The following is a 27,584-nucleotide window of genomic DNA, read 5'->3' on the forward strand; positions in this document are numbered from 1 at the left end:
CTTTACGAAAAATACTAAATCTTAGCCAACGTTAGATTGAGAGTATTGTCTTTAAGTTAATGAAGCGAGAAAAGCGGTAAAGGCTGTAGGGAGCTAGTTAGCAGCTGGTTTTAGTTTGTTTACCTTCTCGAGGTGTATCATCGGGTCCTCGCCGGAGGCCGCAGTATTTGTTTATTTATTTTGCCTCCATATCTTATGTCTTATACAGTCTATGCTCCATATCCCCGAACAGGTCTGGGACGTAACACCTAGAGTTGCAGCCTTTATAAGCCGGATACTGTGGTGATATATTAAATGAGTTTTTTTGTCCAAAAATTCAATGAAGTCGGTAAAGCACAGGAGATGTGATGTGTTTAAGGTAGACTTCCAATCCAGGCTTTCTTTGCTGTTTCCACAACCAACTTCCTGTTCTTCCTCTAATAAATAAATAAAAATGTAGAGAGCCCCATTTATTCATTTATTTAAAAATATACATTAATTAGCTTTTATTTTAGTATTCTCGGGTTTCAGAACAGGATGCTGCATGAGTTCTGGTATCGACTTTTCATAAGATTTCAGCCAGAGACATCTCAAGTCTTGTGTATCCAAAAGGGAAGACAAGTGGCAGATGAAAGCATTATGTGTCCCACAAATATGAAACAGCTGTTACTGTATCTTGTAAAATGTGCTACCTCACCCTCTTAACACCTTCATGCTTTCTCCACTGCTAGACACTGTAGGAGGATCCCTGTACTTTGGGTGGAAGGATTTAACGTTACCGAATGACACTGACACCTGGTGGAAGACAACAGTTCTGTATCATCTGTGTAGGCCACAGACCATCGTGCTTTGAGATATGACCAATACATGAACGGTGATTTGAAGCTCCAAACACTGTCAGAAAACATCTGCCCAATCAGCTCAGTTCAATGAGAGAAATCTGACAGTGTTCTTTAAAAACACATTGAACCATCAGCCTGGTGTAATGTTCTGTGGACTGCTATTGCTGTGTAGAATAAAGGAAATTCATGGGCACAGTTACAGAGCAGTGAAACCAAGAGGAAAATATTTTGAATGAGAATTTATTACAGCCAGTAGTTTACGATACAAATCACCTTTCAAAACGCTCAGCTACCATCTTCCTGAACATGGCTGATATTCTGAGCACTGACACAGTAAAATGACATAAAACAGAGGAATGCATTCAAATTTATAATTTCAATTTTATCTATTTTGCTATTTTTTTTCAACAAATTTTTATTTATGATCAAGGTCTAGTCAAACCATCCCTAGACCTGGCAGAGTCAATTGTTTTCTTCTTTTTTTAAGAAATAATTTATCATTTTGCGATGTTTTCTGAGTTTTAGGTTTTTCGATGTTTAGTTTTTTTTTCTCTTTTTCCATCGGTGAAGCAGGTTTCAAAATGCTCAATCTGCAAAACAAAAAAAGATATCAAAACTTGCACTGTAGTTCATTTACTTATCATCTCCTTTCATGATTCATCTGTGTTCTTTTGAACTTAAATCATAATCATAAAATCCCTCCCCACACACACACACACACACACCTTAGACACTGGGAACACCAGCGGGGGTGGTGGACTTCTGAGCAGCCTCCTTGGCCTGGTGGGCCTGAAGCACAGCAACAGCCTCATCCACCTGAAACAACACCAACACTTAATACATCGCTGGATATAAAGGGTTTTCCATTAAACGTTTTCCAGCTTTGTGATAAGCTGAACAGGCTATACACAGTCTGTTGCTACATAGCAACCAGGTTCATGGAAATTTAGAGGAACAAAGATTTAAAACACGAGTGAATTCAAAGGAGAAAATCATCTCAGCCAACAGGGATCCAGAGATAAACAGATTAGTCATTAACTGACCTTTGAGCGCAGTGACTCAGGTGACTCGAGCATGTGAAGAAGCTCTGAGTTGTCGATCTCCAGGAGCATACCAGTGATCTTGCCCGCCAGGCTGGGGTGCATGTTCTGGATCAGGGGGAACAGACGCTCACCTGAAGAAGAGCAGTTAACAAAAACCCATTAAAAACACAAGAGTTAAATGTAAGAAAACCAGAGCTAAGATGGCAAATAAACCGGTGACTAAGAAAAATTCTATCACATTCTCAAAAGACTCCTGTTCATGTTAGATCTTTGTAAATCAGAACAGGTAAAGTCCTAACCCAGCATCTGCTTCTGTTCCTGAGGAGGGGCAGCAGCCAGCATGGAGGCAGTCAGGGGCTCCTGTCCTTGGACATGAACAGCAGGCTGAGAATGAGAAAAAAAAAAAGATTTGAGTCAAGGGACAAATTTTATTCCTATACTGAGAAGGTGAAAGTCAATGGATTTCTTACCTGCTGCATGGTGACTGGTGGCTGGGAGGCCATATGCTGCTGGGGGTTGCGCACACCGGCAGCATATTTGTACTGGGGTATCGCACGGACTGGGGCGGCAGTGGCTGAAGCACTGGCAGGGCGCTGGCTGAGGGCCTGGGTGGCTGAGGTGAGGAAGGAGTAACAGGCACTTAAACAAAACTACATCTAGTGATAGACAGGAAGTGAGAGAGGAACAAACTTAAGCAGATTCCTGTGTTCTCACAGCTGAAATACGTACGCATACGCTGAGAAGCCATCATGCGTGGGACCTGGGTGTTGGTGGTGGTGGTGGGACGGATGGTGTTGAAGGTCTGGGGCCTGGGAGCTGATGGGCGCATAGCACTTGGCATGTTTTGGAAGTCTGAAGGAAGAGAAAACCACTTTACAGATCCACAATGAGGCAGAGAAAATTAAGAAAAAAAAAAAACTCTGGTCGGGGAAAACGTGGTATCAGTTACCCACCACACTGTCTTAGGCAAGTTAAAATCAGTGACACAGTGCTGAAGTGGTTTTGTAACACTCTTAATGGTTGTAATGCTTTCATTTATATGGTGGCAGCTAGTTTGGCGATATATTAAAGCCAAGAGGGAGGAGGAAGGCAAAAGCTTCTGTCATTGCCGGACTTCATCAGAGATCAACCACATGGCTGTTTCCTGGATTCAGTACTTTCCAGGGTGAACTTGGTTAACTTTGAACTCAGAAAAATACCAGTTGAAAAGATTTCAAGAGCTAGGCAACTGTGGCTACTTACGCTGAGGACGTACTCCTTGAGTTGCCCAGCGGGGGCTCGGGCGGAGCTGTGCCAGCTGGTTGGCAGAGTAATATGCAGCACGGTTCTGGGCCTGAGAAGGATGCAGGTAAAGGTTTATCATTGTCAGGTCTCTTACTGCCAAAGAATTGAAACATTATTCTACTATTATCTGTTTCCCTACAACCAACATACTGTTTAATACTAAAATATGCAAAGCTTTTGGCTATGTATACTCAGAACACTGGCCGACTAACCTGAGGTATAGCCGCCATGAAATAGCCTGAGGGTGGGGCAGGCTGGTAAGGGTTGAGGACAGGGTTGGGCACAGCACGGACAGTGGCCATTCTCTGCATGTACTGGTTGGTGAGATGGGCCTGACGCTCCTCCTTGCGCTGAGCTAGGGCCACATACAGTGGCTTTGTAGCAACAATACGCCCATTCATCTCTGTTACAGCTTTAGTGGCCTCCTCTGGGGAAGAGAAGCACACGAAGCCAAAGCCTTTGCTGCGGCCTCCCTCCATCATCACCTATTGGTGGAGAAACTGATTAGTATTTATTCTAACTTATTATTGTCTTCTTAATCACACAAAATTACATGAAATTTAAACAAACTCAATTTCTGAATCAAGTCGTGAAACATTTCAATATTACAAGTACTGGAATCTTTACCTTAGCACTTGTTATGGTTCCAAATGGAGAGAATTCTTTACGCAGACGCTCATCATCCAGGCCATCATCCAGGTTTTTCACATACAGATTGACTCCCTAGTATATGAAAATTGGCAGTGAGATTGTAATTTCAGGAACAGATCAAATCCACTGTATTAGACAGAAGTAGATAAGAGGTTTTGGATGGCAGCAAAACGTGACACTCACACAACCATGCTTCAATATTAAATATTTGACAAGATGAACCTCTGTGAAAACCAGCCTTGCGATATCATTTACTGAATGAAATTCGTCTGAAAGTGTAGAGGGGCCAACAAACCTGGTATCTGGTCATGCGATCCTGTTTCATCTGCTCAAATTTGCGCTTGAGCTCGTTCTGGCGCTCCCCTTTCTTCTGTGCACGGCCCACATACACTTGCCTGCCATTCAGCTCTTTACCATTCATGTCATCCACAGCCTGCAACCAAATAAGAACAAGTCCACTGAAGCAAGCTAAAGGGGTACAGTAACAAGTAAGCGGATGTTTAATTTGCAACAATTTGGCTACATATGAACGGGGCAATGTCCCCAGAGAAAGAAGCATGGAGTTGATCTGAACCTTCTGTGCATCTTCATGTCTCTCGAAGCTGACAAAGCCAAATCCCTTGGATTTGCCACTCTCATCAGTCATAACCCGGATGCTGAGTGCAGGCCCTACAAAATCCAACAGTTTATCAACACATGTAACGGGCCAAATCACACTGGTGGCATGCTTGATTGTAAACCTGTAGTCTTTGAAATCTCATTGCTGTCTTACCATATTTGCCGAACAACTCCTTCAGCTTCTCATCATCCATGTCCTCCCCAAAGTTTTTGATGTAAACGTTGGTAAACTCTCTGGCACGTGCCCCAAGCTCAGCCTCCCTCTCTTTGCGTGATTTAAAGCGCCCAACAAATCTGTTGGTCAAACAATGTGGAAAAACTTAAAACATGTACTGTGACAGATATTCCAGAAACGTTTGCTGAAATTCTAGTGGACAGCCACAAGGTGCTTCCCAAAGCCATTCAGGGAAATCAATCTCTACTGAATTTCTTTATTTGCCTCCCCTAAACAAATTATTTTGATTAAATGCAATGGATGACTGAACTCTGGGCATTCTAGGACATCTTACAGGTCGAACATGTAAGAAAGTGAGGGCTTCAGAAAAGATGTGACTGCAGTCTATTTTAGTGTAGCCATGATTTGAAGTTCTCATGACAGTGAACTGCTTCAAACTTTACTTCCCAGAGCACAATATTACAAAGAAACACTCTTTCATTTGATACAAATATAACTTTATACAACAGAATCATAATTTAGCCATTCTGATCAGTATTTCCCATGATGTATGATCTTTTCAAACTGAGCCTTTCACTGGGATGTTTACTCAGGCTGAATGAATACCAAAAGTACAATTATCATGGCTGACAGATGAGTTTGTGGACAAGATGCAGTTAAACACAACAAAACAAACTTTGATTAGATGTCAAATTCACATTAATCAGGCACCCCAAAAAACACTGGTTTAAATGAGAGCGTAACTGTAGGCCCACTTACACTTTTCTGTCATTGAGCAACATGCCATTCATTTTCTCAATGGCCCGCTCAGCAGCCTCGTGGGTCTCAAAGTGCACAAAGCCGTAACCCTTTGAGCCATTTTCATCACAAACCACCTTGGAAAAGGGAGATTCAGGCATGTCAAAAACAATCTAAACATCATGCATTGCAAAAACACACACACACACACATCCAGTTTCAACCTGCTACAATCCTTAGTCATGCGAAGTAGTGGCCTGTACACACACTAAAAACAAACAAAAGAAATGAGGCAGACCAAATTATGAATAAATTAATGCTGCCTACCTTGCAGGAAAGGATGTTTCCAAATGCAGAGAAGGTGTCGTAGAGCGCCTTGTTATCAATGGACTTGTCCAGGTTCTTGATGAAGATGTTGCCCACTCCACTCTTTCTGAGGGAGGGGTCACGCTGAGACCACATGATGCGGAGAGGTCTGCCTTTGATCACATCAAAATTCATGGTGTCCAGGGCTCGCTCAGCTACAAAAAGATTACAACGCTCATGACAACAGGTTCATGTGTATTCAGCATTACATAATAACTTATGTACTTAAACTAAAGTAATAAAAAAAGGTTAAATGGCATGTCAGTTATTTTATAACACGTTCAAAAGTTAGTCTGAAATCATTAAGTTATGTCACAGATACATTTTGACTTACACATAAATAGTATTAATTGAAAAACAGAGATTATAACGTGGTATGCATGGTCCATGTTCAAAATGGAGTAGGACGCTGCCATATCCGTCGTGTTAGCTGTCCTCTTACTATATTACGTTGTGGTAAACTTACCGTCAGCAGGCTGCTGGAAGTTGACATAGGCATAGCCGAGGGATCTACGGGTGATCATGTCTCTGCATACTCTGATGGAGAGGATGGGCCCAGCCGGGCTGAATTTCTCGTAGAGCATGGCCTCGGTAACGTCTGGATGTAGGTCTCCCACATAGAGGGAGGCCATTGGGTAGCTAGGCGCGCTGGGATTCATGTCAGACGACGCGTGTTCTCACACGATACGATAACTATAGGGTTATGATAGCTATATATTTTGTAGACAACCGCCAGCCAATATCAGTCTTCGATATGGAGTGGTTCCCTTTCTCCGTCTCTTCGATAGCTTCACAAAAATTGAGAGCGCAGCCGCTAATACAGTTAGCAACGTGGGCTAGTTAGCTTGATTAGCAAAATGTCGGAGCGTGGCCTAACCGATGTGGCTCGAACACTTCACAATCCTGAATCGGTACTCTTTCACAGTCAGTAAGCTGAATTGCCGGTAGTACCCGACGATAATGCTCTCACGAATAATGACAAATGGAATGACAAAGCCCTTAAAGGGAGAAATAAGTGGTTAACAATATAACTGGCTAACGTTAATCACACACGTTTTCAACAATGACGCTAACTGCTCAACGTGCTAGCGTTCCTCTCGTTCCGTCTTTCGTTCTTTTTCGAAGGCAGCGTCTTCTTCGCGTTGCTTGGGTTGGCAAATCAAATCCTGCTTCACCGATTTTTATTTTTCTTATAAAAATATGTCTGCGTGTGCGCTCTAGCTTTTGGTTTGTTTCATAATAATAAAATGTGTGCCGAGACTAGCTCCGGAGCACACCCTACGCAGACGGATTACGGGAATGAAAGGAAGGTCGGTAGAGGTTGTTTCCCGATTCCAGTCGAAACTACTGCGCGTTCACCACCACGGCCGACGTCACACGTCTCGCGATATCTTATGTTTGACTTCATTTTTGGTCGTTAGTTAAAGTGAGGTGTACCGGTTGTTCTGCTTTTTCGGCAGGTAAGGACCTTGTCAATTGCCATGGGGCGAACAACCTGAGATAGCCGTCTTGTCTGAGACTAGACAAGTTGTCTCCGTAACCACTGCAAATGAATGGACTATTGTAATTCACTCTCCAAGGATTGCAATTTACATTCAGTCAGAATGGACATAGCAGAGCTATCCATGTAAAAAAAAAAAAAAACTTGTTACCTAACTGGAGAGTAAACTAAAGGCATTTTACGCTCAGAAAGAAAATGGAAAAGGCTTGGATGAATTATGGGGTGTCCTTAGATTTGCCTGTGGACATTTACAAATCAATAGGGTTGCTTTGGCTTGACATAGTACATTTAAAACACGATACACTGATAAAGGGAATGCCTCTCTCTGCACCTGAAGCCAGCTCTGCTGAATGTTTCTTCTTTTCTCTAAGTTTATGGACACTGAAGATTCAAGTGGTTTGCCTGCACATATGTTATGTAGGGTTACTGAAGGAGAATGACAGTTATCCCACAGAAATATTGTAATAGATTACCATATCACGGACACGTAATTCCTGTTAACTTGGTAAAACCCGCTGGGCGTTTTCTGCAGAGGATGTGTTCATGGCTGTCTCTGTTCAGTCATGGGTTGGAATGCAGAGATGTTACTGAAGCTCAACATTCCTGTGTGGGCGCCTTTCAGCGGCCTCCTCCCAGGTGCTGTCCGTGGCCGTTGGGCAGACACACCCATAGGGCTTTGTGGACGAAAACTTTTCCCGTGGCAATGAAACAAACTGGCTTCTTGATTGTGTTTGAGCCCTCTGAAATGGTTATTCTTTAGTTCCTCACTCTATTGCTCTGCTCAGTGTTCTCTCTTTTTTTATACCATCCCAATACAGCAAAACTCAGTGGTTTTTGAGGTACATTAACCATCCTAAAGAGCTGCAACTCAGATTGAATTATAGATGTTAAAATAAACTCAAGGGCTGATAAACCACTTGGGGCCAGTATATCACTTCAAAATAGACAAACTGAAGCTTTTTTCTTTCTTTTTTTTAATTCCACTTACATGAAATTACACATTTCCCCCCAAATAACAGTTAGACTTGGGTGTTCTGTATGAAAATTCCAAAGACATGAACAAAGCTAGCCAGCCAGACAACAACCTTCCTTACATCTCCACAAACTACTTCTTACCAACATGCAGTTTAGGCAAGTATTGAAAAAAAAAGGAGAATAAAAGACAAAACAAATAAAAATCTTAATTTGAAAAAGCAGTAACAAGATAAGCATGTGGGATTTTTTTTTCTGCTGTGCTCATACAAAACAGCAACAATAACAAGCCTGTGTGCTCTTTTGTTCTTCAAAGTTTTCTATACCTCATAAGTGATACATAGAAATACAAAAGCAGGTCACCCCAAAACAGAACAAAATCATAAAGTAGAAAGTTGAGCAACTGACAGTAAATGGAATGTAACATTTGTGTTCCAACAAAACCTTGCCCTCTCTCTCTCTCCAGCAGTTCCCATTACTTCCTCCCATCACTCCTCTTGCCAAGTACAGATAAACTGCTGCCGTCTGCTCAGGTGTGAGAAGCCAGCTCCTGATTTTGTGAAACTACAGACTTGCCATCAAAAAAAAAAATGGTGCTAATCAAGAATAAGACCATTAATTAACAACCTGTTGTCTGACTCTAAAAACTCAACCTGCTGCATGTTTCATAAGTCAAGAACTTGCCCCCCTCACCCACCACCTTAATAACACAACACCCCTATTGCTCCCACACACAAATAGAGGTCAGAAGACAGGCAACCAACCCCAAATACACTTTATCCTTCCACATGGACCCTCCCGCCGTTTAAAACATACCCTCACTCCCCATCCCCTTTCCCCACAGTTACTACAAAAGAGGAAACAGTAAACCGACAGGAGAGAGATGAGTGTCGAGACACCTAAATAGAAAAAAGATGGAGAGAGTTGGACGACAATGATAGTGAGGTGGTCTCAGTGTTGATGATCAGATGATGAAGATGAGCCGGGACGATGGCAGGCAGACAGGAATGCCTATGGATGTCTGGCTCAATCTCTGGGCTCCTCTGTGTCCTCTCCCTCACCCTGGTTGTCAGAGGTCCACAGCTGAGGAAGGACAGCAGAACGAGCAGGAGGAGGAGGAGGAGGAGGAGCGGTGAGAGGGAGGAGAACAAGAAGGTCAAAGAGGAGGCAGAGCGGGGGATGAAGAAAAGAGGGCAACATCCATTAATAGCTCATCTATAAAAAGGTTTTGACTTTAAAAACGAGAGTAAGGAATATTGCATAGATTTTACTCCAAAGTGACCAGACACAAATACAAATGGTGATTCACCCATACATTAAATCACCAGAAAATTAAGCTACAACAATTCTGAGAATTCATGAATATATAGATAATTTTTGAGCAACCATGGAAAAATAAGCTCTGGTTTCAGATTCTCGAACGATTAGTCTCTGCTTTTCTGTGATTGGCACTGAATACCAAACAATTAATTAAAAAATACCTGACAGACTAATCAAAGAAAACAAGTGGCTGCAGCTGAAATGAAACTTACTGTCAAGTTGTCTCTCAGTAGCTGCATGATTAGTGTGCTGTCTTTGTACGAATCTTCACTCAGTGTGTCGAGCTCTGCAATGGCATCATCAAAAGCCTGTAGGATTCAGAACACGTATTTAACTGCTGGAAAACTGATGGTGGGCCAGAACTATGGAGAGAGATTAAGACTCACAATGGTCACAAATGTGTATCACATGCTCTACAAATAAACAAGATTTACAATGTGTACTATGATCGGTGTGTAATTTTTTGTTCCAATCCACACACATGTAAAACTTTTCTACAAATGCACACATCACAACCCAAATAAATGTTAGTATTTTATGTACAGATCTTCAGCTTCACAGATCTGATCATTTTTGCTTTCACGCTTGTGAAATTCTTGTGTATTTGTTCCCGGATTGTTGAATGTGTGTGCACGGATCGCCTGATACATACGGATCAGGTTACATTTGCGTGTGGAGTTTGACACTTCACAGCTCCAGCTCTACACAGATCCACAAATGCATGCTGCGTTTAAGTGCTGGTGGAATAACTGGGACATCTGGGTATGTGTCAGTAGAGTGTTTCAGGTTGTCGTAACAGAAAAATAATGCAAGATGTTAATATATTTGTGTTACATTAGTGTTACACATAGAAGTTTAATATCCTCGCAAATGTGAAAAGAGACATGTGTGGTGTCATGAACGTACGCGCTTGGCCAGCTGGCAGGCCTGTTCAGGTGAGTTGATGATCTCATAGTAGAAAACAGAGAAATTGAGGGCAAGACCAAGACGGATTGGGTGCGTGGGCTGCATTTCGTCTTTGCTGATATCAAAGGCTTTTTGGTAGGCATCCTGTGAGTCCAGAATGATGGCTGAGAGGAAACAAAGAGTATGAGAACTGTGGAACCTAATTATAACGTACAAGTAACCATGTATAATGCTTTTATACAGCATATGAAAGACCCTTCCCTTCATGGTCTTTTTGGAGAGTGTAGTTTGTGGTCCTGTTGGCTTGAACTGTATTATGCTCAGATGTTTCTGTTATTTTTTCTACCCCCTTTATAATCAACTGAAGTAAGATCAAGTTGAATCCATGCTTTACTAAAAAGAGTCCTAAAAGAGATTAAGTCAGTTTAAAAAAGCATCTAATGATTTTTCCAACGCACTATAGCAATATGATAATGAAGACAAATACCACAGAAGGGCCACACCTTTCTGTGGTATTGCCAAGGGCCATGCATGTCTAATTACATGGAATACAAACTCTGTAAGTGATTTATGTAAGTGCTGCTATGTATCTAAAAAAAGAAATAGTTAAACTGATCAGGATGGACATATGATTGATTAATTTATACATGTATACTTATGAATCACTTGTTTCAGTAATGTTCTCCAAACTGGATCTACGCTGTGTTGCTGATTGCATAGATGAGGGAAATGCAATCTCTGTAAAACCAACAGACAAGCTTCCAACATGTCCTAAGTTCCTTTAGTTGTCTTCTGGGACTGTATCAAGGCCTGAGGCGAAGGCTTTAACACAGAGCAGTCTTTCCTAAAACCAAGACACGTCTCCTAACAGCCACTAGGGGGCAAACAGGTTAAGAAAATGAGAGATAAACTGAAACGGAGAGACTCCAGAAATATGGGGCAATGCTTCTCTAAAAAGGCCTACACTGAAATGAACCCAAACAGAAAACTCTTTTGAGCTTAAGCTGGTCACTGCAGACAAGAGACTAGCCTAAGGTTTTCTGGTCAGTTTTCTTGGTTGTAGATAGGGTAAGTTACAAAAATATCTCTGCTTAAATTTCATCTTTTTATTTTGCTAAAAGCATCTACTGCATAGACCCTGACCCACAACCTGTTAACAATTCACAGTCAACAACACTGACAGGAAGTGTTTGCATTAAAGTACATTTATCGTCCAGTTCTCATTGCCAGAGGCATAGACTGTCATACTGTTGTAATCACTGCGGAGCCAGTGTCATAAAGCTTATCCTAATTCTTATGTGTTCATGTAATAGGATCTTGTCTAATACGTCCTCTTTGCCTCTGCCATGAGTTGTAGATATCAATCATTACAATCCAGCTTTCCAGCAAGTAAAATGTACATTTACATAAATAATGAAAATGAAATAAACTACCACCACCACCCCACACACACTGATGGTATAAAAAGGACTTAACATGGAGCTTACATTTCTTCTCGTCTCCTGTAGCCACCTCTGCCAAGTAGCGGTGGTAATCTCCTTTCATTTTCAAATAGAAGACTTTGCTCTCTGCTCCAGTGGCTTTGGGAATGAGATAAGTGTTCAAGAGACCCTGTGGCAGAAAACAAACAGAAGAGACAGAAAAGAAAAAATCAGAAAAGAAGAGACTTTCCAAGATATTCAATCCAGTGTGTTAACTATAATGTACATAGCTTTTTCTTAAGACTGGGGCTGGCAGACTTTGAAATCAGCAGAAGCAGCAGAGTTTGATTTGTATCCTTCAGTTATGGGTATAAAATGTGTATACAATTCATTGATGGAGATGATTTGAACACTGATTACTACAAGGTTCATTTGCCATTAAACACATCACTTATCCACTGACCCCACAAGGGCAGAGGTAGTTATTTCAACCCATCCAAATTAAAGTCAAAGCCAACATTTCATCATTTCTCATCAGACCTAAATGAGGGCAGAGACAAACTGACTACCTCCAACAGCCTCAGGAACCCTCAAAACTTATACCTCTGAACAGAATCAATGCCATAGGTACAACGTAGGTACAGAATAGCCACGTATCCTACTTTGTAGCCTGATGTGCACCTTGCTAGAAATGTATGCGTTCTGGGTGGGTAATTGCAGAGTGATGCACAAGTATAAATGCTCGCAAAGGTATGGGCCACTTGCATGGGCTCTGAAGGCTTTACACAGAAGTATAAACTAGCATTGAGACTTTACCTGAGCACCATCACAGATGCTTCAGAGACCACTGAAGGAGGTGGATCTATGTGGATAGTGGATAACATGAAAGCATGGGGGAGGAGAACGGGACGAGCTGGACAGGGAGTGAGGATGGTGGAGAGTGAAAAAATGGTGGAGGAGAGAGGAAGGCTGAGGATGGGAGTGTGGATGAAAGATGGTGGGGGTGGAGAAAGAGAGGAGAGAGCCAGGCTGATGAACTCCTGATGAGCTTTTGCTGAGGAAGTAGGTCACTCAGAGCCCAGCTTGGCTCTTTACATCACAAGCATGCACCACTTAAAAGCCTCTCCCTGTTGCTAATCTGAATACTAGCTGGCAGGGAACTTATGGTGTTAAGTAGTGGGAGCGTATACAATAGCAAGAGTGGTTGTAAAAAAGGACACAGGAATTAAACATTGCCTTTAAAGAAATGTGAAATAATACTTAATTTTAAGTGCAGAGTTCATCTCTTTGTGGCTTAACTATGGATTTTCATGTAGTTTCAGTGTGGACATTTCCATGCTGTTTCTCGCCATCAAATGCCAAAAATAACTGTTCCCTACAGTGCTACAAGAAAGCAGGAAAGCACAATTTCCCATGGCATTAGAGATGATATGTTATTATGAAACCCCGCCCAGACCTACCCTTAAATTTACAAAGCCTCCTAATTTATACGACTGGGGGTTGAGACAGCATAAGTTACAGGTCTGACTGACTGATGGTGTCTGTATAGGAATAGTCATATATATATATATATATATATATATATATATATATATATATATATATATATATATATATATATATATATATATATATATATACACACACACACAGACACACACACACACACACACACACACACTAGGTTGAGCCTGATTCCCTGAGTTACTAAAAGTTACTATTTAGGTCACAAGCTGAAACGTGTATTGATTTGGTCCCAAAAAAAGAATATAATGCAGGATCATAGCACGCAAACAATATATTAGTAGATTAAACATGGTTCAATACATACAAAGACACACACATTCTGTAAGATCCTGTTTATTACAGAGCATTTGTACATTTTTCTAAGTATAATGGAATAAACAGGGCTGATGTAAAAGCCCTTAGCCTGATGTGAAGGTTCAGGGAAGCCCTTTGGGATCTCAATGCATAACTGGGCCACCGGCAAGGGCATAGCTAAAATCAAACTACAACAGTGGCAGGAATGTTCAGAATAAATTAAACTTACATTTTCAGTAATCGTACATCTGATTTGATTATACCTTCCTCTATATCCTTTTTGCATTCAAAGACTGAGAGATTCCCAGAAAGGGCAACACAGCCAAGCAGAGATGAAAAGCCCTAGCTCTGAGGAAGAAACACAGCCATGTTCCTAATGGAAACACACAGGTCAGGCTTCTGTGTAGATTTATACTCACTTGAGTAGAACTTGTTACATTGTTTCTGCATCAAACCCTGTAAATCTAATTCATGTCAGACACAGTGACCATCACTGGTGTGTGTGTGTGAGCGCGTGCAGATGCTGCATGAGCATGCTTTCTTATATGCACAAACCACATGGCAGCAACATGAACACACCACTGTTACCATTTGATCACAAAAGTTCCATTGGCAATAAAACACGTTTTTAAAAAAAACTGATGTTAAAGTATCACAGTGGAGACAAAGGTAGTGCACTTTGAACTGATGGGCCTATCATTTAGCTGAACTCAAAGCAGAGCTGTCTTTCAGGGATTTCTATAACTTAACGTAGCAAACCTTAATTGTTTTTGTCTATCTCTGTGATGGCTGGCTCTTCGTCTTGCCTCATCTTTAGATGTGGTGGGGTAACACCTTGTATGAACTAATTTGCTTCAAGTACCACGTAGCCGTAATCCTGTCCTACACCCCTCTTTCTTTGCCCCCTCTCTCTTTCAGTCCCCACAAGGCCATTCGGCCGAAGTAGAGGTCAGCGAGCCAGAACGCTGGTGCTCAACTGCTGTCATTATAGGATTAGGCCCTGGTGAGTCATCAGGCAGATAACGCACGAGCTGAGATAAGAACAGAGTAGCAAAGGAACTCCAGATAACTACACTACTTCAGATACAAAAACTAATTAACTAGCAAAACTACAAAATCAGTGGAAAACTGGTACTACCCTTCTGTCCTACTATTCTGGGGTTTCTATAACCCTGTGTCAAATTGACTGAACTTGTGAAGTCAGATCTGCTTTTTCCCCAAAAAGGATGTGTATCTATTTTTATTGTTGTTGTAATTTTATTATTAAACCCGTAGACTGATCATTACCATTACTCATCATCTGAAGACACATGCAGTAGAAACAAGAGAAGACTAAACTGAGGATTGTCTCTTGTATGTCAAAACTCTGATGAGACACTCCCCTCTTCACAGGAAAAGGGTGCTAGCCATTTGATAAAAACAGTAAAGTCTGATTAAGTGTTTAGAATATGAAAATTTGAAAAGTAATACAACATTGTTGGCTGCTTTATCTTAATTACTTATAAAGATAGTTACTTGCTTCTCTTTGTGGACAAGAAGCATTAAGTCCTTTAGCAGCTAAGGATCAGATTACAACCTGTCCCAATCCTAAAATACATATGGAAAAGGGTACACTGAATTTCTATGCCCTGTGTACTAAAACATCATGGGCTTTGATTACTACTAGACCTCTTGCCATGGGGTCAAGCTGCCCCATTCACATTCCGCCGTAGCAAACACTCACTCAGAGACAGAATGATATGAAGCCAAACCCAGTCTTTGTAAAGGGGCCTATCTTAAAATACTGCAGTTATCTTATATTCTTGCATAGGGACAAACAATAGATCTACACAGTTTCAACTACTGAACAGATAAACTGAGGTATAAACACAGCTATGCTTACCTGTACATTCTAGTATATCGGTACAGTCTGGTGCAATCCAATACAGTCTATTTTATGATACCTATAATGTTACATTTTTGTTGACACTGTCACAGAGGTGTTAATTCACCTATATGTTTTAGCACTGAGGTCATAGTTAGAGATGCTGCAGGTGCAGTGAGAAAGTAAGGCCTAATTGAGAAGCTTAACACACTTACCACCACACAAACTGCTTAAGGACATGACTAACTCATAGATTATGAATGATGAACCAAATCGATATCCGCAAAGCATAAGCCGTTTTAAAAACTTTAAATCCTCTTCTTGCATTCTCTCGCCCCACTTAAACCATTTTTTTTCCATTACAGTGACATGTGCAACCCATTGGTGATGACAGATAATTAAAGCCGGAAAACTTTAGCTGGATTGCTGTAAAACAACCAGGCACAGGAATGAAGCAGTCAAGGTGTGGTACTTCTCTTCGAGGTCCACTGCACCGTGCTGACAGAAATGTCAACACGATGCAGTGCAGTGGCTGGAGTTCAGCTCACTCCTTAGTCATCCAACATTTCTTCACATAATCTGAATACTGACAGATGACCAAGGGGAGGTAATATGCCTGAGGTAAATGTTCTATAAAGCTTATCAGGAGGCCTTGCTTTTGCCTCTCACCAGTAACTTCTTTATCCCTGTACTACCCCACGTCTAGTGACCACATTTGCCAAGAGTTATTAAATCCAGTTTGGGTTTAAGGTAAAATGTTTATCTGATATTGCAAGATATCAGATTACACAGAAAAATTTCAGCAAAGTCGTGACAGGTACCTTATTATGTAAATATGATGACAATTTTACATGTTGGTTTCATGTCTAATAAGTATCTAACTCACTTTCATTTACTCAGATCTTGTAACATTAACATTACAACACCTCCAACATGACAAGTCTGACTTTAATGTCGTTAAATTAACTTAAAGGCAGCAGAATAAGGTTAAATACACACTGAGGAAAGCCAGATGGTATATGTTTCACCTGCCTATGAGCACTAAACAGAAAACACTTTCCATTCCTGATATAACACTCTCTGCTTCCTGCTGCAACAATCCTGTCATGTCTGAATAAAGCTGTAAACAACATTAAAGTTACAGACACCTATGACAAAAAGATATTACTCTAAGAGAGAAAATCAGTAATGTTATCTAATGAAATGAAAGGTTAGAAATCTCACCAGCACATCCTGGCAGATCTCTTTCAGCTCCTTCTCAATCTTTTCCCGATACTCTTTGGCCATGGTCTGCTTCCTTTCGCTGCCCTCAGCCTTCTGCTCAATGCTGGACACCACGCGCCACGAGGAGCGGCGGGCACCCACCACATTCTTGTAGGCCACCGACAGCAGGTTACGCTCCTCGTTCGACAGCTGCTCGCTATCCTCTGTAACAGCCTTCATTGCTGCCGCCATGTCATCATAACGCTCAGCCTGCTCGGCCAGCTTGGCCTTCTGCACCAGTTCCTTCTGGGGTGCCTCGCTCATGACTGCTCACTAGAGAAAGGACAAGAGAGGGGAAAGAGAACAGCTGAGGTCAATTAAGTGAGAAGCAAGGGGACTTTTTTGTTATTTGGACCAGTGCCTATTTATAGAAGTACTCATTACTAAATGTGTAGATCAAAAACAAATGAAAACAGAATTTTGAGAACATGCAATGAGTCAAATGAATGCCTCTCAAATATTAGGAAAAGAAAAATTATCTGTGCTGGCTCAAATCTGAATTTGTCAATAGATGTGGGTCTCAGTCAGAGAAGCTACCACACCACACTAACTAAACTGATTTAGCTGAAGTTGTAGCACATGACGTAGCTACTGTTTTTGAGGCTTTCTGCCCTCCTTAGGTACTTCTACGAGGAAACACTACAAGGCTATTGGAGCTAACAAGAGAAACTGGACAGTGAAGTTTTGAGAAGGCTATCAACTAAGCATTGCGCTTGAGCACAAAAGTGAGAGTGCACTGCCTACATGTTTAAGATAAGATAAACCTTTAATAGTCCCACAATGGGGAAATTAGAAAAAAGATAAAGAAAACAGAAAACATTCATTGTTTGAAATGCATCTGTGTTAGCTAAACGAGAAGAAGGTGTAATAAGTAAAGATACACTTGTATTCAAATAAAATTATGCCTGCAAAGCCTCTAGTGTAGCATAGTGATTTGAGAAAAATGGATATACAGCTATGGCTGATCTCTATTACCCACCACACTTTAGTACAGTATTAGCCCTGCAAGTTACCAATCAATGTTGAGCGCTACCGATTTGTCAGAGGAGAAAAGTAATGTACCATCTGACAAAGTGCAAAGGCAGTCTACATATGCTAGTACATTACTTTTCTGACACATACACAACACATATGAATTCTCATCACTACATCAATAGCCTACATCCGTTTGACCCCCTCCAAAATAGCCACCGGGCTTCCACAGAATCAATCAATCACATTTTTTCCATTCCAGAGAACATGCAGCGTGACCTGTTCAAACTCTGTCCTGAGATACAGAAAAGAAAGCCAGTGCTACCACAGACTACACCTTCTATCACCCTGAGCAACTAAAAAAATGGAAAACAAAAGAAACATGCAATTCACAAATCAGGCAACGTCAAATATTTTTTTTACACATCAAATTTAGTATAACATGCATTTCCATTACTTCTTAGAAAACAAGTAGCTGTATATCTTTCAAACACAAGGACATCTGTTGATATAAATCGCAGTTAACAAGTTCCTACTCGAAAAGTAACAATACTACCCTGAAGAAAACACAGCTGTGCAGCTGTGGCATTACTGCCACCACTTCAAAAAACTAATACAAGCACCCAAATTCCGTTAAAAATGTTCAATGTGTAAGAACTGTAACACATTACCATAAAATTTTCTACACCGAGACGCATTAACGTGGTGCTACATAACCCACGGGTACATTTTCATCAGTGAATAACTTAAGCAACGAAAAGGTTAATGAGTACTTACAGATGAACTGGCATGAGTGAACACTATTCGCGGAAGGAACGGAAGCTAAACTCATGGTAAAAGAATAAACTGGTCCTGTCTCCAGGGCAAACGCGTACGCGTCCCACTTTCTGCCGTACACGCTCACACCACACCCATCCCCTCTACCTGTGACTCGCCCAACAGGCGGAAAAGTGCGAAATGAAAGCGTGTCTTCACTTGTGCTGCTGTGACAAATGTCCGCGTATTTGGACCCATGGGCGCTTCCAATAAATTTACAGACACGATCCTGACGGGAAACACCATTTAATACAGGAAAATCTACCGATGGCGGCTTTTTGTCAGGCCCTCGTGACCCGTTTCCAATATGGCGCGGACTATTTCCTGAAACAGAAGAATTCCAAGCCAGACAGCCTTTATAAATGGGCTAGGCATTATACCAGTTTTCATAGCTATTCTGACGTGCTCATAATGTGTAACCACACACCTTTCAAATACTGTGTTTACTTCTAACCATAAAATTATGAACTTGTTTGGTTAGTGCGACGCCGAGACTTCAAAAGGTGTGCATCCTGGTAGATTTGTCCGTCTGGTAGCAATGTATCACAATTCGCCTCCTCTTGTTCATTTTGCTAATGCACTACTTGACACCTAACGTTAGCAAATAAACCCGATACTCTGACAGCAAATGTGTAATATTGCAGACGACAAAACCAAGATTAAGATAACTAATAACGTTACCTGAAAAATAACACATAACTACAATCCATAGCAATCATTCATCCATGACAGTACATTTCCATCACATTTGCTAATGAATCTCAAGTGACAGGCACATACATTAGGACAAGCTGACAAATTACTTCAGATAACAGGTTTAACGTTTGCAGTCAATGCTACAGAATAGCAGACCAACAACCTTCGACCTGACACGCCTTCCCCGTCCGATGTCCCATTTTGAGACCAGCCATTAGACAGGTCCTAAACTGTAGCCAAGCTAGCCATTGTTCGCTGGTCTGATAATTGTCGCCGCTCCACGAAGCCCACAGTCACTTGGAAAAATGTGCTCCCATTATCGTTATGGTTTTCTATGAGTGAGAAAACCTAACAATACATTGTGCAAACGTAAAAGTACAATTTTAAAGGCAGTAAATCCTATCATACCTGAGTACTAGCAGATAGCAGTGATGTCGGCGTACCAAGCTACAGCTGATTCTCTCAGCCCGTCCGTCTGAATGCAGTCCACGGGGTTTCCCTCCAATCACACCAGACCAAGGCACGGCCTGGAGGGGAAGGGGTGGGGATGGTTGACGTCAAACGTTGCTTAGGCAACCGAACACAAGACATCATGGGAAATGTAGTGTCTCCTCTCCCATTACCATCACTCCCAAAGTGTTCGTGAGGCAATGATCTTTATTAAGATTAAGATTAAGAAAAACTTTATTAATCCCCGTGGAAATTCGTTTGTAGCAGCAGTCACAAGGAGACAATAAATACACTCTATAAAGGAAAAATAAACTTGGAAAAGAAATACAATACATACAGGAGGCGGTCTTATATACACATACATACGCAGGCAGTTGCACGTACATAAATAAATAAATATACATATAAATAAATATACATATAAATAAATATACATATATATATATAACATATATATACAGTTAATGTAACTCTGAGATTTATAACGCACCCTAGATGATGCATTAGGCCGGTTTGTGAGCACTATCATACTCTTTAAATAATCAGTGTAATCTATTTACAACCATGAATACATTTACAGGCACTACTCATTGCAGTTCAATTGTACCATGGTGTTGTATTCAGAGGTTCAAATTTATGGAAACCTCACCTTGGAACATCACAGTAATGGAAGATATCATCTCTGTCAAGTTCAAACACTCTAATTGAGGATCACAGTTTTGTGTCAGAGCAGAGGCAGAGACAGTACAAACTGTAAAGCGACTTAGACTGAAAGGAATTCTTGAATGGCACTGATGATTTGGGTGATGTGACACAGATCAGACATCACGGCTAAATGGAGCTAACATTTTCTCCATTTCCTAAAAATAACTTTCATTCAGCACCAACAAGCTCCTTGGCCACCAAAGTGATATTTCTCCATTAATATTAGACTGTCATTTCCCACACAGTTGGAATACTTGCTGTGGATACAGAGCGTATCACAAACTAGAACATAGGGCACAGAACTACAGTATATCTTGCCTAATAGAAATGACTATTTTTGCACTCTGGTTGGTTTCCAAGGGGAGAGAGTGAAGCTATTTTTGCCTTGTCATGTTTTCCCCAGGGACAAGATTTCAAGCTTGTAACCTATTTAAGGGCAGATCAGATAGTAGGCACCAGTTAAAAAAAGTGAGAGTCTTCTTGCACTTGCCAAGGTGTGGTCCGAAAGGGGTGTAGCACCAAGTCAGTAAGCTGAGTGATACCTTAAAGAGGTGTAACCGGTTAGTCCACATCTTGAGAACGTGAACGCACACGAACATGCACAGAAATGACAACCAACGTGTTACATAAGGTCCTAGATTTCCCACAATCCTCCATTGATTATGAGAGATGCAGGACCGTGTGTTTTTGGAGTTTGACTAATAGGAGGGTCTTCTGTGAGTGTAGTATCCTGTGTCTCACAGGGACATGGCTACAGGAAGTTCTCACATGCTGCTTGTCATTTACACCCCCTGCTCTCAACTAAGCCGACAACCAAGTGTGACGTTATCCACTCTGCTACCGCAAGACTCTTCACCTCAGCACAGCTTTTTCGTGATCTCCAGGGGCTTGTGGTAGAGATAGAGCTTTGTGTATCTGGGATTTCTGTCTGCATATGGGTGCATCTGTAAACGAATAAGCGGTCACTGCAAGCACTATGTGTTAAATCATTTTTTTCCTCACAGTTTTGGACTTTTGTCCACACAAACTGCATTTTAGATCTGTGAAAATGGACCTTTTACAAACTCCTTCCAGGGTGAGGATGTTCAGAAACTCAGTGCTGACCTGTCGACAGGAAAACCTTTGGCTTGTGACGTCAGAGTGTGTGCCGTTATCTCCTTTGTTTTGGAAACTTTACATGCAATTTTCTGCTCTGTATCTGTTCACAGATGCTCACAAAAACATTCCTTTTCTTTATAGTGTCTTTGTGTAATCTGATCTCTTTTGTTCAGATTTTTCACACATTCACACAGTCTGTATTTTTCTTTGTACAAATACAAATCTTTTCTACACATGCACATACTAGAGTTTCTCATGCAGATTTATTTTACAGGTTTACAAAGGCTGATTTATAACTACAAGCCATGGAATTAGTTGTGAAGATCACTTTGTAAGATCAAGATCTTATTGACCCTAAACTGAGCCCACAGTGTATTAAACTACCTGCAATACCACTTCAGTGAGGTTTACTCCACTAGTTTGCATTATACTCTGCTGGTAATGCAGACTATTCTCCACTGAACAATGAGAGTGGCAAATGTAAATAAATAACCACTATTTCGGAGAATAGAAAGAGTAGGAACTCTCTAAGGACTATTCTGGTTTCAATAAATGTATGTATGCATGTGATTACATTCCTCTTGCAACATACAAGGCATAAGGACATTAACAGATCAAAACTGTGACATATAAAGAAACATTATTAGTGTTCCTTTCTTCATGCAGGGAGTCATTATTACCCCCTTGCTACATTTCTAGCTCTTAAATATAGAATTAGGTTTATTATCAGCAGAGTGGATGAGCAGTTGTCACAGAGAGGTCTTAGACTCTCACCCAGTTATAAACTGACAAGATAATGAATCTCAGATTAACTTTATAGAGTATGGAGAACTAATTGAAACATATGGGAGAGAAGTTTTAAACAAGGAAATGTGAATATACTGATTAATTTTCACCATCAAAGCATGGGACAAATAAATGGAGAATATGTGCGTTCACTGCAGTTTGATAGACATTTTAATGGTTTAATAATAACCTACGTATTTAGAAATATACAGGTGAGATCTGAAAAGGCCTTAGCATTACAGCACCAGGAATTTCCTGCCTCATTGAGTTCCCACCAACTGTATGGGCTGTTAGGATTGGTGGAACCACAATGACAAGGGAGATTTCTGTATATTTTAGTAATGAATCAAGAATATAGTTGATAAAAAGACACACAACATAGTGAGGGTTAATATAAAAGTAATACCTTTATTAAAAGGTTATACATTACAATGCGTGGACAAAGATATGATTATTACAAAAGTAAAAACATGGCTGGTTGTCTGTCCAGACTTTAGCACAGTGGTACAATGTCAGTGGTTAATGACCAGTAGGTCCAAATATATTGAAAATAGTTCCATTCTATAAATTAAATCCCTGTTAGCATGCTATGAAAAGAAACTAATATAAACATAAGAACCAAAGCTAACTTGCAGTGTAATGTAGTTCAGATGTTTAATGCAGGTTCAGAGTTGAGATACCTTTGCACCATAATGACAGGATAACACTAAAGAGCGTGAGATTGCACTTGGGATCGTTTTCACGTTTGCCACTGAGGTGATCGTGTGAGACAGGCTACACTGCAAAATACAACAGTGGTGAACAAAATCATGGTCAGATACTACAGTGCTGCACACAATTATGCTACATACTTAGTATTACAATGACAGACTGGGTGTATAGGAGTAGCTCATTAGTGTTATCATTTACAAAATCCAATGCAAACTTTTATCTTCATCCGAATTCACTCAACAGACCACTTCTAACAGGATCACAGATTATTAAAATGTTTTTTTCTCACTGCTCTATGAAAAAAGGGAGCTTAAGAAACTGTGGCATAGAAGGGTTTTCTAGGAATAAACTTGCAGTGCCCTCATTGGTCAACTTTTACAACTCTGCTGCATATGAGAACACAATGGACATGAGCTACACACATTTCATGAAAATCTGAGGGGAAACACAATGCACAATTTCAGTACCCGTGTAGCACAATGTGTTTAATATATTCTTTATAGCAACAAAAACTACAGACTTGTCTTGAAATTTCTGAAATCATCTATGTAAGGAAAAACGAAATCAGTGCATTCTGGAAGTCGATCTGAACCTACTCAAAGGAAAACATCATTAGTGGTTTAGATAGAGTGTCTTTCCAAACACACTGTGAACTCCAAAGTCTCTCTGACGTAACTATAATTATGCCCCCAACTCTGGTGCATCACAAATTAGTTTCAGTCAAAAATCCATTCTGGGTTTCACAGTATATTGGATGTGACTGAAGGTGACTTCCAATTATCATCTCAGTATTACAACTTTGTTCATCTGGGCTAGAGCCAATTCATACTTTCTCCTACACTCAAAGCTTGTCCTGGAACACTGGGAGCCCTGAGATGGTGTAACGGTGGTAGAGCCCATGGACAAGCAGGTATTATAAACATAACATTTTGAAATGATCAGATAGAAATATTGCATACAATAAAAGGTGAACATATACATTTTTGGCACAAGCCAAAAGAAGGTAGCTGGCTGCTGTGTGTCTACCTTCAGAAGTCACCCTGGATCAAATTCTGGCAAAAAAAAAAAACAAAAAATCCAATGTGGAAAAATGACCATGGGCATGCAGCTGAGTACCTATGCTGCTTTAAACACCCACGCATCAATTACTGAATTTAAGCAGCATGAGGAATAATTGAAGTTGTGTTGAGGATATTTTATCTAAAACACTGCAAAATGTAGAAGCGAGTCCTGAATCAGCCCCAACGCTCTTACTGAAATAGAGGTACATCTGTTACACCTCCACGTCGACCAGCTCCGGGGGCATAGGGGACTTTGGATGTTTGCTTTCAAAGTGCTGCTTAAAGGTCTTCGGGTCGGGCATTTGTGTCTGGGAAAGTGCGGGGAAGGAAAAAAGTGAAAAATTAGAAAATACACATTTAAACAGACAATCAGTGAAAAGCACATTTGTTAAAGAAGATATTAATATACAATGTCTTGGCTTTATACAGTAACACCCTCACAAAAGCAGTTTGCTCGGGGACATCGACAGCACCATAATGGTGGATCTCTGATCTTTCACAAGATCACTCCACAGGTCAAAAGTTGCACTGTCCATGATGTTAAAAATGCCAGCTTGTTCTTACTCTGACAGAGCAGCGACCTCCATTGTTGGCCAGTAATCACAAGAGATTATTTAACAGACTGAGGGAAATAAAATATTGCATTGACCGGTAACACATAAGTAGCCACCATTCCTGGTGAGTGTTTAATTAAGAAGAGTAGAGAGAAAGTCAAGTGTGTTAAGTTTAAATATCTGTCTGAGCTACTGTTTAGAAATTCAGCCAAAACAGGGACGATCAGTGCAATCTAGCAGTGAACACAGACAGTGGTGGAAGCAGGAATAAGAAGAATGTGAAGAGAAGAGTTCATGAACCACTTGTAGTTCTGCCAATTTTCATATTGCAATGTGCCTCTGGACAATTAATGAACACAGGATGACCTTCAGACAGTCTCAGAAAGAGACTGTCAGAAGCAGCTTTTCTGACAGGAACTCTTCACAAGAGTGACTACAACATATACCCCACAGATGGTAGAGAAGGGGACTGTGGGTAATCGTTCATCTATCCATTATGCAGAATGTCCTTGACACAGTTAAGAGATTTCATCGATTCTTAAAAGCTTAACTTCATCATATTACTGTGAAAAAGAGGAGCTGCAAGTGCACTCTGTTCTGTTAGCTTGGTAAGTGCCAGCTTATTAGGAGCACATGCGCAAGCCAAAAAAGAGAGAAACACAGAGCAATTATGATCCAGTTCAATACAACACCCAACTACTAACTACAGGCTAGTGAGCTCGAATATATGGAAAGAAAAAATAAATAAATACACCCAGTTAAGTGATAACTCAGTGGAGCTATTGAAAGTAACTGGCCAAGGCAGTGTAGCTTTCTCATACAGGGCCAAAGCAATATATGAAGTTGGATGATCTGATACAGGCATTACCCGAATCATACTTAAACTTACATTTATTCTCTTTAATACATACTTTCATAAAAAGGCTCATTCCTGAGAACAGTTTAATATTTGCTCAGTACAGGAAGGCATGTGGTTTTTGCCTGTCCATCCCAATGCCATTGTTAAATTATACCATGGTCTTAAAAGAGTAATAATTTTATGTTCTACTTTGCGCCTAAGCACATACCCGACACACAGTGCACGTGTATACTAAAGCAGCCTTCGCTGCTGCCTTCTGGTCATGGCCTTTGCTCTTCTTGATGTCTGCCTGCTTTTTGGCATTCTTCTGCTGGGACTGGAACTTCTGGTGCCCACGGGCCATATCTGACGCTAGACCTGAAGAAATTATACAGGAATTGGATCAGCACAACACCGTGAAGAAGGTGATGAGCCTTAAACTGAGAGAGACTTTAAAAACTAGCTTGCAAAGAATGACTTGCAAAGAATGACTAAAACCCCAAGAGACTGAAAGTCGCACTCACTGCAAATGCAAAGCAGTTACACCAGCTGAGACTTCAGATAAAACAACCCTGACGATTGACAATTAAAGGACAGCTGTCTCATAAAATCAATCGTCCTTAAAATGGGTGAGGCAGGCGGTGTGAAACATCTTTCAGAACTAGGTTAATGGCCGCTTTTTTGGGGTCACAAGGATAATTATAGACAATTAACTTTAAATTTCCCCAAAGAAAATTAGACTGCAGATATTCAAAGTTATTACAGACAGCGCACTAGAACTAGGCCAGTGCCATGATTGTATGAACTTCGCTTCTGACAGTTACGAGAGGAGAGATGCTAATTTTCTATCAGTACCCTGGGATCAATCAACAATCCCAATATTGACATTTCAATATGTGTCTGAAAGCAGTAGCCGTTACTCTGTTCCCTTGTATCTTTGTGAACCTTTCACACTGACTGTCAGTCTCCGCCATGCATAGCTCTCATGCGGCTAACCAACCTTAGCTAACGCTATCAAAGAGTGCTGGCCAAGAAGTAACGTTAGCCCACGTTAGCTAACCATCGAGGGTTTCGTCAAGAGCGACGGCTGAAGAGGGTTTCTGTAGAAGACAGGCTCCTCTTGGTGACATAAAAGTCACATTCATCGTTATAGCACAAATATAACATCTCATTTTCTGCTAATCAAGAGAGACAAGAATTCTGTTAGCTGGTTGGTATCACTGATGCTAGGTATAATAGTAAGGAGGGACACATATAGAAACTAAGAACCTCAAAAAATATTAGGTATTAAGAGTAATGATACACACTAAGTAAATACCTTACCGGTGAAAGATAAATGTTTTACTGAAGATAGCCTCCAAAATGAAGCTCAAGGAACGCTACGTTAAGTCCTCTGGACCTTCCGCCGCCTCCAGTGGGTTTTCCTCATAGCGCTCTGCTTCTTCGTCTTCTTCTTTGGTTATTGGCGGTTCGCAAAACAACTTTAAAGGAGCACACCGCCACCTACTGTGTCGGAGTGTGTAGAATGTGAAGAAGTGATGTAGGCTATATTAATACCCGTTAGAAAATACATGTTAATGGCCATTAGAATGCTTGATGGGGAGTTTTATATAATTGCATAACATTTCAGACACAGAGATTATTATTCATCATTTGATACTTGACCTACTGGATTACAGTTATTTAATAGAGGATCAAGGTTTTATTTTGTTCTTAGACACCTACAAAGCATTACAGTGGTGAGATAGAGCACCCTTTTATGTTCCAGGCTTTAGAATCCCTTGACTTTGGCAATGATTTTATAAATGTGATAATAGTTCTGTGTCAATATCACATGGTACCGCCAAGATCTTTCAGCTTTGGGTTGACAGCTAGTCACCAGTCAGGTTCTGATGGAACCTGATGAAAGATGATGAATATTTATGAACAGTTTGATGATATAGTTCCAAAATATAAACAAGGACATACTAAACACATATAAGCATCGGAAACAAAACTACAGTATTTCCTATAATGTCAGGTAAAGTTACGTGCAACGAGCGCGCGCTCCCGTTTTTGGCGAGATGATCACCTTTTGGCACGAGACTGCCAGAAAGACGAACGAGTGTACCAAAGTTAATGAAGGTGAAGCAG

General features: G+C 40.7%; 3 protein-coding genes across 4 annotated transcripts; all 3 read right to left on the reverse strand.

Moving 5' to 3' along the window:
• Window positions 1-1,045: 1,045 nt before the first annotated feature.
• Window positions 1,046-7,015, reverse strand: LOC121185972 (polyadenylate-binding protein 1A). Its single transcript, XM_041044531.1, has 15 exons — window positions 6,163-7,015; window positions 5,658-5,851; window positions 5,352-5,467; window positions 4,572-4,711; window positions 4,374-4,468; window positions 4,095-4,232; window positions 3,776-3,871; window positions 3,361-3,633; window positions 3,107-3,197; window positions 2,594-2,716; window positions 2,335-2,477; window positions 2,164-2,248; window positions 1,865-1,995; window positions 1,547-1,637; window positions 1,046-1,411 (listed from the first exon to the last, which is right to left on the reverse strand). Exons 1-14 carry the CDS (start codon window positions 6,353-6,355, stop codon window positions 1,548-1,550), a joined length of 1,908 nt encoding a protein of 635 aa, XP_040900465.1. The 5' UTR covers window positions 6,356-7,015; the 3' UTR covers window positions 1,046-1,411; window position 1,547.
• A 1,410-nt stretch (window positions 7,016-8,425) lies between these two features.
• LOC121185973 (14-3-3 protein zeta-like) lies at window positions 8,426-19,770 on the reverse strand. Its single transcript, XM_041044533.1, has 6 exons — window positions 19,657-19,770; window positions 16,726-17,037; window positions 11,883-12,006; window positions 10,396-10,559; window positions 9,702-9,797; window positions 8,426-9,252 (listed from the first exon to the last, which is right to left on the reverse strand). The coding sequence occupies exons 2-6, from the start codon at window positions 17,026-17,028 to the stop codon at window positions 9,196-9,198; spliced, it is 744 nt and encodes a 247-aa protein (XP_040900467.1). The 5' UTR covers window positions 17,029-17,037; window positions 19,657-19,770; the 3' UTR covers window positions 8,426-9,195.
• A 4,235-nt stretch (window positions 19,771-24,005) lies between these two features.
• LOC121185974 (zinc finger protein 706-like) lies at window positions 24,006-26,896 on the reverse strand. Of its 2 annotated transcripts, none has more exons than XM_041044535.1 (3): window positions 26,775-26,896; window positions 25,681-25,829; window positions 24,006-24,367 (listed from the first exon to the last, which is right to left on the reverse strand). In XM_041044535.1, exons 2-3 carry the CDS (start codon window positions 25,813-25,815, stop codon window positions 24,272-24,274), a joined length of 231 nt encoding a protein of 76 aa, XP_040900469.1. In that variant the 5' UTR covers window positions 25,816-25,829; window positions 26,775-26,896; the 3' UTR covers window positions 24,006-24,271. The 2 variants fall into 2 exon arrangements, with proteins under 2 accessions (XP_040900469.1, XP_040900468.1); XM_041044534.1 differs by having other exon boundaries at window positions 26,770-26,886.
• Between the last annotated feature and the right edge of the window lie 688 nt (window positions 26,897-27,584).

This window comes from Toxotes jaculatrix, chromosome 8 (assembly GCF_017976425.1).
Source record: "Toxotes jaculatrix isolate fToxJac2 chromosome 8, fToxJac2.pri, whole genome shotgun sequence".
In the NCBI taxonomy this organism is placed as follows: domain Eukaryota; kingdom Metazoa; phylum Chordata; class Actinopteri; family Toxotidae; genus Toxotes; species Toxotes jaculatrix.

Coding starts and splice junctions, on each gene's coding strand:
- LOC121185972 (XM_041044531.1), bottom strand. CDS start 6,355: ATGAATCCCAGCGCGCCTAGCTACCCAATGGCCTCCCTCTATGTGGGA. Junction 5,852..6,162: donor CTTCCAGCAGCCTGCTGACG/GTAAGTTTACCA, acceptor ATCTTTTTGTAG/CTGAGCGAGCCCTGGACACC. Junction 1,996..2,163: donor GGAACAGAAGCAGATGCTGG/GTTAGGACTTTA, acceptor GCTCTTCTTCAG/GTGAGCGTCTGTTCCCCCTG.
- LOC121185973 (XM_041044533.1), bottom strand. CDS start 17,028: ATGAGCGAGGCACCCCAGAAGGAACTGGTGCAGAAGGCCAAGCTGGCC. Junction 12,007..16,725: donor AGATCTGCCAGGATGTGCTG/GTGAGATTTCTA, acceptor TTTCTGCCACAG/GGTCTCTTGAACACTTATCT. Junction 9,253..9,701: donor TACTGAGAGACAACTTGACA/GTAAGTTTCATT, acceptor GTCCTTCCTCAG/CTGTGGACCTCTGACAACCA.
- LOC121185974 (XM_041044535.1), bottom strand. CDS start 25,815: ATGGCCCGTGGGCACCAGAAGTTCCAGTCCCAGCAGAAGAATGCCAAA. Junction 24,368..25,680: donor ACACGTGCACTGTGTGTCGG/GTATGTGCTTAG, acceptor GCACTTTCCCAG/ACACAAATGCCCGACCCGAA.